Source organism: Salvia splendens, chromosome 3 (genome assembly GCF_004379255.2).
Source record: "Salvia splendens isolate huo1 chromosome 3, SspV2, whole genome shotgun sequence".
NCBI classification, from domain to species: domain Eukaryota; kingdom Viridiplantae; phylum Streptophyta; class Magnoliopsida; order Lamiales; family Lamiaceae; genus Salvia; species Salvia splendens.
The window spans coordinates 36,297,508-36,310,485 of NC_056034.1; the positions used below are offsets into that span (position 1 = coordinate 36,297,508).

Below are 12,978 nucleotides of genomic sequence, written 5' to 3' on the forward strand. Positions count from 1 at the left end.
CCAAAATTAGGGTTTTGGATCAAAATGTCAATATAGTGTATTAAACATATCAATACGTTTCATTGAATATGTAAACACAATTTAGCATTGACATTTTATATTTATTAGATTGACATTTTATGATAGCTATATTGACGTAAAACTGATACTTGAAAAATACGAAAATTCAAAAAAAAATTCAAATTTTGACATCGAAACATATGTAAGTGAGATCTCGTTAGAATCCTTATAAAATTATCTTTATTTTGATGTATGATGTGTAAAAAAATAATTTAAATTGAGATGGCTATACTCATTTAAAGTTTTGGGATATTTTTTAAAAGTTAGTTATAACTAACTTTTTGTTAATTGACTCATAATTGATATTTTGTACTTCGTATTGATATTCACGGATGAATGATCTTGTACCTTGATTTAGTGATCTAATGCCTATCATTTAATTGTAGTTAGCAATTTAAGAAGGAGTTAACACTATAATACACCACAATTATATAAATCCATAGTTATAATAAAAAACTTGCATTATTTATATTTTTGTTAACGGTAAAATAAGAACAACTTAATCAGGAGGTCATAAAGAGGAAATACATACAGATATATTTTCAATATCTGAGAATAAATAGTACATGTACAGGTTTTCATTACTCAAGCAGAACTCGAAACAGACAATCATATGAAAAATATTAAACTCGTTTGGTCTATATATGCATGATTAATTGCATTATACGCCGTCGTATTAATTATAGTGGACACGTATCATTAATGATCTTGTATGTTGAAGAATCACATACGCTAGGCTTCAAAACAAAACTGAAATTCAAAAATGTGGCTAAATTTAAACAATTCAATTCAGAGATGTTGTCAAGGACCAACAAATTTTGTCATTATACCCGGTACTATTATAGTCAATCAAATAATTAATTAATAAATATTCATATTCACTCACAATAACTGCAGTAGATGGAATTTATGTTGAATCTCCTATTTCCTCATTAATTTGCAGTACTACTATATGAAATTTCAGTCAATTAATTTAATAATTGCGCATTCAAAATAGCAAAATGCATTCATGTTGAATTTTTTTATGCCCCTGACCCTGAATCCCTGATTAAATAGTGGATATTTATATTATATTTTAATTTTATTTCTCAATAGTGGCTATGATGAATCCCTGATTAATAAAATAGTTGGATATTTTATTGTATTTCTCAATAATGGCTACGTTGAGAACTAATTCAAAATCAGTAATAAATAAGCAGACAAGAGCCGCATTTAATTAAGTGATATACGGTACATATAACATAACCTTGCAATAGATGTTGACTTATATATTTTTAGTTATAGTATTTTCCGTTCTATAATACTAATAACAACGTATTTTAGATTATATTAGTTTTACTATATCATGTGTAAACTATAAAAAAAATATGAAAGAGATAATTTGGAGGAAGTTAGGAAGTGGGCATGTTGTTGACAACATGAGGCTAGATGGTAATCTTATCATAGCCTTATTGGCCGTGGTTTTATTTCTCATTTTATTGTTGTGGTTTTCTGTTCTAGCTTGAATTAGGGTGGACCGGGGTAGTGTTTTTACTCCCTTTCTGGTTGTTTTGGCATTGTGTTGTTTCTATTTGCACTCTGCAGCTCGTTTCTCTTGGCTCAAGCATTTTGAATAATAATAAAAAAAAGAGATTAAAAATATTATTTGTAGAGAGCGAGTCTCATAAAATATACTAAAAATAATCTTTTTTTATGGGATAGATGAAATCTTTATTTAAAGTTTTTGATAATAAAACCTATGCCAACTTTGTGTAGTAATAAATACTCCTTTCATTACCTAAGTAGGGACTTAGAGGAATGACATGAGTTCAAAATTTGTAGTACTCAGACCATGTTTATCAGTAACCCCCAAACCCAACCCAACCATCCACTTTTTCAATATTTAATTCATTTCTATCTCCTCCACACCATCTTCCACATCATTAATATTCATCCAACCCAACCACACATATTTTCATGGTTTATCAATGACCACCCAACCACACTATTATATATTTATTTTTACATTATTTTTTAATACTATTATTATTACATGAAATACTTATTATTGTAAATTTATCGAAAACGTAATAAATGACAAACTAAAAATTATAAAAACAAATAAATAAAAAACATAAATTACATTCATTCAAATACGAAATTGAAAATACATAATTAGTACTCATACATAAGATGAAAACTACACATTCAATTGTAATTGCAAAATTTTGCACATATATGCTCTACCAACAAGGGAAACTAAAAAATATGAAAATCTACTAAACAATAAGGATTATAGGAGGAGAAAAGATGATATTTTTTGTGTGCAAAATTATAGCAAATGTGGTCTCTATTTATAGAGGAAGAAAAATTATGAATTTTGGTATAAATTTTATAATTTTTTAATATAATATATTAAAGATATATTAATTATTAAAAATAATAATATCAACCAATGAAATTGTGTCATTTGGCACAATCTCATTGGCTGAGTGGTTAAATGAGAAGAGAGACCGAAGGTGTGTTTGAGGAGAGAAGGAGACTTGGGTCGAAGAGAGAGGGAGACTTGTGTGTGAATTAATTTTTTTTGTAATTGTATTACCTACATGGCAACCGACCCACCCATCCCGATAAACATGGTCTCAGTGATTGAAATAGTAAAACTCACCTTATCATTGTAATGTGCAGTGAAAATGGCTCGCCACCTTCTCGTTTCATCAAGCAAAATGGCTCGCCTGGCACAGGTGCCCTTATAATTTAATTGACTGAATAGGCATCCCAACTTGCCAGCTTCAAATGATGTCAATTTAGTGCTTGAAAATGTAAATTTTCCCTGAAAAAAAATAGAGGAAACAGTAAGAAAAATGTCAATTTGACTACTTGAAAATGTACATTTTCCAAGAGTAAATACAGGATGGAGTAGAATAAATTAGGGATATTGGCGCCTAATGTGTCATGGGACTTTTAAAAAGTTGAGTTTTTTCTACGAACTTTGAAATTGACAAATAATATCACGAACTTTACTCCGAGTTTGTTATTTCCCACTAGTGAAAAAATTCCGGCTATATTAATAGATTAAAGAACAAATTTGAAGGGTGTGCTTCAAGAAAAATTATTTTCAAAGATTGAAAATCTTGAAACTCTCGAAGTTGTTGTCGAGAAATTACGAAAAAAATCCGTATTATTAAATTATTTGTCGGAATTTTTTCATTAATGAGAAATAATAAACTCGGGGTAAAGTTCGTAATATTATTTGTTAATTTCAAAGTTAGTGAAAAACTCAACTTTTTTAAAGTTTCATTACAGCAGACGTAAATATCCCAATAAAGCACGACGTACTAGATTAATAACACTCCCTACTTCCACTGGACCACAAAACCATGTACTACCACATAAAAAAAACAGTAAAAAAATGGTAACTGTGTATGCTAGTAAAACATGCTTCATTTCTACGGAGTATTTTATTTTGTTTCATTATTTTAAAGACACAGTTGGACTTTTATTGGAATGTGATAGTTTTCAATTATGTTAAAGTGGCATCTTTTTCAGCAGGGGCTATGATTAATCTACATTTCTTTTAATTCACAACCTACTTTTCTATATGTGTCATTACCAATAAATACGCATAAAATTCTGTATACTAATATGCAATTATAATTAAATATTTCAGATCGCTTCTTCAATTCATGCATCAAATTTAAGGCACATTGTATCATATTTTTCAGCCTAAATTATTGAATTTGAGGCTTAAAATTAAAATTCAAGCATCAAATTTCAGGAACCTTTGATTTCATATTTTGAATTTTATTACAGTACTTTTGTTCATGCGAATCTAGATTCCAAGAGTACAAAGAGATCAATGATGTGTGCATATATGTACCCTAAGAAAAACTGTTGTGCGTGTTGTATGTATATGTAAACAAAAAAGATGACAAATCCAGAGAAGTAAAATTCAAAAAAAATAATGGGTTTAGTAGGTTATTGCATAAAATAATGTAGATAAACGATCGAGTTGCAGAAAATAATGTTAGGACAAATTAAAGGCTACATAAAAAAAACTGTAGATATGTTTTCAGATTTCACTGACAACAAAGTATCTAGATGTGTGAGGAAGCCTGTGCGAGCGGTCAAATCATAACCAAAATATAAAATATATATTTTTTTAATTTTTGTTAACGTGCTTTTGGAATATTATACTTCCTCGGTCCCTACAAAATAGACAAACTTGTATATGACACGAGTTTTAATGTGCAAATGATAAAGTAAGAGAAATGAAAAAAAAGGAAAAGGAAAGGTAGTGTAAGTAGTGTTAGTGGATTTTGAGGTCCACATTATTAATGATACTCTCTCCGTCTGCGAATAGGAGTCTCATTCAATTCCGGCACGAGTTTTAATAAATGTTAAGAAAAATGGGTGGAAGAAAGTTAGTGAAATATGAGTCTCACTTGTAGTATATATTAGTTTTAAATGATATGTGAGTGAAATGAGTAGGTGGAATGTGGGGCCTCTTTACTATTTATGGTAATTATGAATCGGGACTCTTATTCGCGGACGGACTAAATTGGAAAAACAGACTCCTATTCGCAGATGGAGGGAGTATGTAATTGTTAAAAACTTTCTATATTTAGACTTTGTCTAATTTCGGGAGGTGGCACAAAATGATAAAACTAGTCTATATTTTAGGGACGGGAGGGAGTATTATAATTAATGTTTAATTTTTTAAGCTTCTTTATGGAGCAATTTATATTAGTAGTACTTTTTCAATTCCAACTAAGTTAGAACATTTCATTTGAGTATGTAGTTTGTACCAACAATTATTTATGTGATGATAATAATTTAGAGCCATCAAAATTTATGAAAGGAAAGCAAATTAAGAGCTTATCTACTCTCCAAATTATGAACCATCGCTTATTTTATCTTCTCATGGATGGGATATATGTATAGGCTTTTTTTTATTTAACTTAGATATATAGATCAAGTTTGGTCATTGTATTTGTACAGTTAGCTTTTGTTAGATCTCCATAACTAAATAAATGCGCATTTCTCTAATGCGACAAAATGAATTCTTGCTAGGTAAACTATAAAAACTTACTCCTCCGTTCCATAGTAGTGGAACATTTCTTTCCGCAACGGAGATTAAGAAAAAATGTGTTAAGTGAGTTAAGTAAGGAAGAATAAAGTAGAAAATGAAAAAGATAGAGAGATGAAGAGTGAACAAAATAAGAGAGAGTAAAGTAAGTGGAAAGAAATGTGTTGACTTTTACTAAAAAAATAGAAACGACCACTACTATGGAACGTATTAAAATGGCAAAATGGCTTCATTACTACGAAACAGAGGGAGTAGTATTTAGAACATTTACAAAGCAATGTGGTGCTCGCCATTACGTTGCTCATACAACAAACCCTTACCAAGTACTCCCTCTGTTCCATAGTAATAGAGACATTTAATTTTGCACACTCATTTTGAAAAAATAATTATAAATAGTTAAAACGGAGAAAAGGTAAAGTAAGAGAGAGAATATTGTAGATAACTCTTTTTTTACATTATTCTCTCTCTCACTTTACTCTCTCTCTCCACTTTAACTATTTAATATCATTTTTTCAAAACGAATACAGAAAATGAAATGCTTCTATTACGGTGGAACGGAGGGAGTAGTACTTACTCTACAAAATAAAAAAGAAAAGATAATGGGAAACTATGCAGTAAATCGACGCATACAAAGAAAAGATAATGGGAAACTATGCAGTAAATCGACGCATACAAAATGTAAAAGGATAAAAAATTAAAATAAAGAGAAGTACTTATGTTGTGAGAAACTATTTCTATTTCTCATTAAACATAATCTATCCACAATCATAACTTCATTCAACATGTTCTTTGTAGTTCTTCAACATGCTTCATAACCCACTTTGTTTTAGATGGTTAAACTTAATCTTGATGATTGTTTGCTGTATTAGATAAATGTTGGGGATTGATTAATTTTTATTCGGTACACTACTTTGTAGTATTTGTGTTTAAAATGTAAACTGTTAAAATTATCCTAATAAAGTAATCAACGTGAGTTTAGATGAAGGGTAATTAAGTAATTAAACTAAATTAATTTGGTTTGAATTTCAAGAATTTTAAATGGTTAAATAAACACATCAAAACATGGAAAATAGTGTGGACTTGCCAGGGCTGGAAAACTAGCATGAGCATGGTTTATACTCCATCCGTCCCATAAAATAAGGACATTTTATATTTTGGGATGTCCTATAAAATTATCTCCTTCTATTTTTCGTTACTTCTTTCTCTCTAATAAGGTGGCCTCATTCTCCACTAGTAATACTATAATTTTTTTCTCTCTCTTTTACTTTATTAATTGTGCATTAATTTTCGTGTTATCTTAAATGTCTATATTTTTATGGGACGAAGGAAGTATAAGAGAGAAGATAAATGGATATTTGGTAAAGGTAAGAGATAGACTTAAAACATTTGTCTTGAGCACTTCTTCTTTTTATTGGCGACTCCGACATCGTGATAAAATCTCTTATCATAGTAATTTCGAGTGTAAACTCCTTCCACACAATATGTTCATTTTGGTGTGCCCTTAGAAAGAAATATGTTATTCTCGTAATGTGCATATGGACATTTAATTTTTGAATCATCCATTTAAATGGATTTTGCACAATAAAATTCCATTAACATATCTAATTCATCAATAAAATCACAATTGAATTATGTTGTAAAATTTCTCTCATGCATCGACTCTTTTCCTGAAATTTTATTCATTTCACAAACATATTACGAAAACTATGTAAATCAAAATAAATATAATAATATTGTGAATTAATTGACAAAAAAATTTAAAGAGAACAACTAACAAATTGAAATTGTACCTTTTGATGATGAGAAGATGGTGAGATGGGGTAGCCACGGTGAAAGGGAATACTTCTGAATCAAATGAATCACAGGGAAGAAAAAGACAAGAAAAGAGAATAATAGAGAAGGGGAGAAGGAAAACATGAGAAAGAATTAAGTTGTTTATGCATAAAATGAGGAGAAGGTTGGTTCGCCTACACAGTCAAGTCATAGAAATGACTAATAAAAATTCATAAGGTTTCATCTCAAACCAATTAGTAACAAGAGAAGTGGTCCATACGATTTATATATTAGTTTCAGTTTTCTCTTCAAGATGAACTTTGGAGGAGTTGGATTTTAATTTGATTGGATTGGACTGGACTGGACCAACTTTTTATCATACTAATCCAAATTTAAAGCCTAAGTATATTACTAGGCTTAAGCTTACATATTACATAAAGCTCAAAACTTGATCTAATGAGTTAGATCAGATTCAATATAATTTTACAATAGGAAATAAGTATAGTTAATTTGATGACTTTGGATAGTCATTTCCAAAATTGATCACAATTTTCACTTATTGTATTCTATTTTTAACTTTGAAGTTTATGGAAGAAAGCTTTAAATTTGACCCGTAGCTAAGTATTGTTTATAAGAACACTGAATTTACATTGATGGAATTTTTTTGTATATCACAGTTTTAAATAAAGTCATTGACGAAGATGGAGAACATGATGTGGGTATAGTAAAATCCGAAATAAACAAAATTAGTGATAATTTTAAAACATTCCAAATCCAAGTCTTAAATTATACTAGTAGTACACTTTTTATATATTTGATATACAATGGAAATTAATTTTAATAAATATAATTAGGGAAATGAGAAATTGCAATGAGTGAGGAGAATAAGAAAACAAGTAAAAAGGCAATAATAGTAAAGTGCAGATGATAGGTGGCCGCCATTTAAAGCTTACTAACCCTACCACTAGCCCTTCGTATATTCATAAATAATAAATACAAATACAAATACAAATACAAATACTGAAATACACAACACCCCTCTTAACTATGAAAACAACAGGTGATGAGAGAAAGCTAATCACCCCATGCACACGTCCTTTTCTCACTCCTCTCCCCCACCTCTGCATCTCCACACACACTAATCCATTGGGAATGTCAACCATACATTTGCCCAAGTATGCACATCTATCAAGTATGTATGTATGTATGTTGTTGAGAATTATACTACTAAGCTTTACAACTTTTCTTCAAGTGTGTTAAATTCGTGGGCACCCCTATACTCTCTTTCTCTCAGCTCATTGTTGTCTTCAAAAAAAAAGGAAAACATTCAGAAGATCAGATCCAAAGTGGCTAATCTGTCAAAACCCAATAACCTCCATACATACATTCCTTGATCAGTCATTCTATCAATCAATCAAATCAATCAAATTAAGGAGAGTGGAACCATCACCACCACCACCAACAACAATAACAACAACAAGGAATTTAAAAGAAGAAGAAGAAGAAGATGTCCTCTTCATCTGCCGCTTTTGTTCAGCAGCAGCAGCACCACCATCTCCCTCCCTCCGAGCAGCTCTGCTACGTCCACTGCACCTATTGCAACACCGTCCTTGCGGTATTACTATTTAATTAACCACTCTCGATTATCATCTTCCCTCGATCTTCTTTTTCATTCTCAAATTGTCTGATTTTGATTTGATTCAGGTGGGCGTGCCCTGCACCAGCTTGTTCAAGACTGTGACCGTGCGATGCGGCAACTGCTCCAACCTCCTCTCCGTCACCGTCGATATGCGCGGCCTCCTCCTCCCGCCGTCCAATCATCAGCTCCATCTCGGCCACTCACTTTTCCCCCCTCAAAATCTTCTCGTACGTAATTAGGGTTTTCCTAGGGTTCTTAATCATTTTAAATCTATATCAACATTCCAATTAATTTCTTATTTCAATGAATATAGGAGGAGATCCGAAGCTCGCCTTCCACTCTGCTGCCGAATCCCAACGACTCATTTTTTCCGATTCACGACCTCCCCAAACCTCCAGTCGCTAACAGACGTGAGATAATCAAATCCCAATTTCTCTCCATTTTTACATGCAACAAATCATAAATATTTTATCTTACTTATTAATGATTCTGATTTTTTATGTTTGAATTTTAAATTTATTCCATGTTTTGAGTCACCTTATATCGTGAGCTGTGCTTTTTCCAAACCCTAGATTTTGTTTTTTTATTGAGTTTTTGTTTATTTCTCTCTTCAAAGAAGGTAGAAAGATAGATAGATATATATCGCCCGGAAATCATGAAAAAAGTGAATCATTGGATAATGATGAAGTAATTATGAGAGAGAAGAAAGGTAGGTGACAGAAGTAGAAATCCAAATTAATGTGTAGTTTTTGTTTTATTATTTGTTTGTATTTTGAAATATTTTCAGCCCCGGAGAAAAGACAGAGAGTGCCATCTGCTTACAACCGGTTCATCAAGTAAGTAATTCTGCAGCTTTACTTACTATTGATTTAATAATTGAATGAGATGGGAATTTATGAACAAAAAATGCAGGGACGAGATCCAACGTATCAAAGCTGGAAACCCTGATATTAGCCACAGAGAGGCGTTCAGTGCTGCTGCCAAAAATGTAAGATTAATTCAACAAACACAGCTCTCTCTAATCTACTTATCACCTAATACTAGCTAGGGCTTCTTTCTCTTTCTCCCTCTTTCTTTGAATTGCTCCCTCCGTTCAACTCTAAATAGAACATTTCTAATTTGGCAAACGATTTTATGTAGTATTGTTTTGTAAGTAAAATAGAGAATAAAGTAAGAAAGTGCTAGGAAAAAAAGTAGAAAGAGTGATGTTTCTATATTTACAAATGTGTCATTCAGAGTGGGATATCTGTTACGGACTTAATGTCCCACATCGGCCGTAAGAGCAACCGGTGTGGGGTTTGTAGACTAAATGGATTCTCTCTCCTAACACACTAGTCTTTTGAGTTGAATTTAGTTGTTTGGTCTGTACTTATTAAAACTAGGGTTTGGTGGAAATTGGAATAATTGTGTAAAATTTGTTGGTGGCAGTGGGCCCACTTTCCTCATATTCACTTCGGACTGATGCCTGATCAACCCGTGAAGAAGCAAAATGTGTGCCAACAGGTATATACATATAATAAAAAAACCTAGCTAGAAAAATTGATTTCAGATTTGACTATATTGAATGGAATGGCGATTTTTGTAGGAAGGTGAGGATGTTTTGATGAAAGATGGGTTTCTTTCTACTGCTGCAAACGTGGGCGTGTCTCCCTACTAGCTTATACTATAACATAAATCAATCAATCAATGCACCTTTCTTTTCCATGTCGTTTTTTCTATGTCATTCACAAACGCGCGCTGTTTAATTAGCTTCAGCTTTCTTTGGTGCATAGGGAGAGGATTTTGATGTACTAATCCTAACAGTTATTAAACTCTTCCAAATATATCTTATGTAGTGGTATTTCATTTGATTTTCATTTGGGTTAAATAATGGGAGCATGATTGATACAATGTGAATGCAATGGAGTTAATTAAGTTGGTTTGTGTTGGTAAAAAATGAATTTTCAAAATGAGAGGCAGGGATTGGTACATGGTACGTGTAGCATTCAGTAAAGCTGGAAAAACATATACACTGCAATGGCAGTTTGCAGTGTTCATGTTTCATTATTGCAGAGGTACTGCATTTACCAAATGAAATGTCGCATGACACTACAATAATTAAGTTTTTGGTGATCCATACATTTGATGAAATAGAGAGACACTGATAAAGCACAAAATGGAATTAATGCCGAATTTATTGAATAGATCTCTGGAAAAGAAATTTGAGTACTATACCTATGCTAGCTTAGAAATTAAACATCTCATAAAAAATAAATTAGGGCAGCATATACTATTCAAATTCATTTCAGTACATCAGCCATGACTACCAATTTGGCAGTTGTTATTTGGCCATAATTCACATACTAGTATTGAAGACGAATAATAATTCCATTTATCATTTTAAGCCACGTGCTTTTAGTTTCATCAGTTAATTATACTTCGTCCCATGATAATACATACTCTTTCCACTTTGGTTCGTCGCATAAAAATAATCCACTTCTATTTTGATAAGGTGGACTTCATTCTCGACTGACACTACTTCAATAACTTTTTCTTTTGATCTCTCTCCAACTTAATCAATTGTGCATTCAAAATCATGTCATTTAAAAAATGTCTTTTTTATGGGACGGAGACGGTATGTATCATTCAATCTAGTCCGCCAAAAATACCACAATATTATCTTAATACAATTTTCATTATACATTAAAATTACAACTCCCACCTTACAATTATTTGCAAATGCACATTCCCAAAAAGGATCGATATAATACACCTACCTAGATTAACGGTAAAACAGTACTCCTTTCGTCCACAAAAAATAGTCAGATCTTTCCGCTTTCATACGTCTTGAATATTATTACTTTCAATTTATTACTTGGTACTCCGTACTAGTACTTTTTATTTTTATACTCTCCTATTTTATTAACATTTTCTCTTATCTCTCCTAATTTATTAGCAAGGACATGCATGAAAATGTGTGTGTGTGAGTTGAACAAGAGGTAGAGTGGATGTCTCAAGCCAAAAGACTCGGGTTCGAATCCATCGTTGTCCAGTGTTCAAATTTATATTCATTTGCCCATAAAAAATGCACATGCACGAAAATTGAAGACGAGTGTGTTATCACATGGGTAAGGATCTTTGTTGGAATGAGGTATATAATTCAGTTGAGAAAAGAGCAAGACTCATTTCTTGTTGCTGCTCTGTTTGCCTATCATTATGAAAGAAAACAAAGTATAATCCATTGGGACCCCTCACAGCCTAAAATTTTCTGCCTAACTCCACACAAATATCTTACTATCTATCTTATTACATACTCCATCAAATACTATCAATTAAGATATAATTTGTCCTTGTCGGAATTTTGCTAATTGCTATGTTTAGCTACTGTTTATATGAGTTTTTGTTTGATTATCAGAGAATATCGTACACGGATTTTTTGGATGCATTGAGGTTTGAAAGAGAAGAGATTATTAATTCCCTGAGCTGTTGCTGTTTCAGCTCTTGAAATGGAAATGCTCCAATTACACAAAAGTGATGTGTTTTTGCAAGAATTCGTTCAAGGATGTGTTTAATTAGTAACAATGGACCACCAACAACAACATCCGCCCTTTTTTCACGTTTACACTTATATACTATAAACCTATAATGCATTTTTTACTCTTTAAATAATCTAACCACTTCTTATTTAAATAGACAAATTTGCTATTAATGCGAATACTATTTCATATAAAAAAAAAATCATGTATTTTATTTTGATCCGTTCATCAAAATTAGACTCTATCTATTTATGGTAAGTTTTTGTTCTAATAAGAAGAGTCTATTTTTTACAAATAATTATTCGATCTCTTTGTCTCTCTATCACTTTCTTACTTTTCCAATTTTTTTATTAAAATTCGCATCGCCTGATACCAATACTATTTTTGTATCAATGGTTATCCGCCGACTCAGGTTCCATTTTCCCAACCCGTAATCAGACGCCGTAACCAATACCATGGTTCAGATTGAACCGTTGGACGCCATTTATGAGCTATAACCAACGGTTTTGAATTAGTAGCTAACCGAGTCCGGTTAAAACCATTGCAGCCCACGGCGTGAAAACTGAATTGAAAAATATAGATTATAAAATTAATTTTGTGTATTTTTATTGAGACATTGTGATTTAAAATAAAATATAGCTAACCTTGTTTCATTTACTAGAGTACTATTCAAGGAAGCGTGGAGACAAAATAAGTAAGGTGCTTGAACACAGGCTTAATTGCTTATGTCATCTATATTTCCCAAGATCCAATAGAGCCCAAACCATTAATATTACTCCTTATAGGTAGGCCCAATTATTATAACCTGTTAAATATAGGAATGATATTGGAGAAACTGAAGCCCATTTTAAATCTCATTTTCGGATCGGGCTGTCCTCACCTAATGGATTTATTTTGCACGGGTTTTAATAAACAAGGGAAAA

At 31.7% G+C, this 12,978-nt stretch overlaps 1 protein-coding gene across 1 annotated transcript; it reads left to right on the top strand.

The window, feature by feature from the left end:
- The first annotated feature begins 8,125 nt into the window (after nt 1-8,125).
- LOC121793482 (axial regulator YABBY 1-like) lies at nt 8,126-10,407 on the top strand. Its single transcript, XM_042191493.1, has 7 exons — nt 8,126-8,516; nt 8,606-8,767; nt 8,854-8,950; nt 9,328-9,376; nt 9,453-9,528; nt 9,969-10,043; nt 10,126-10,407. The coding sequence occupies exons 1-7, from the start codon at nt 8,409-8,411 to the stop codon at nt 10,195-10,197; spliced, it is 639 nt and encodes a 212-aa protein (XP_042047427.1). The 5' UTR covers nt 8,126-8,408; the 3' UTR covers nt 10,198-10,407.
- The last annotated feature ends 2,571 nt before the right edge of the window (nt 10,408-12,978 follow it).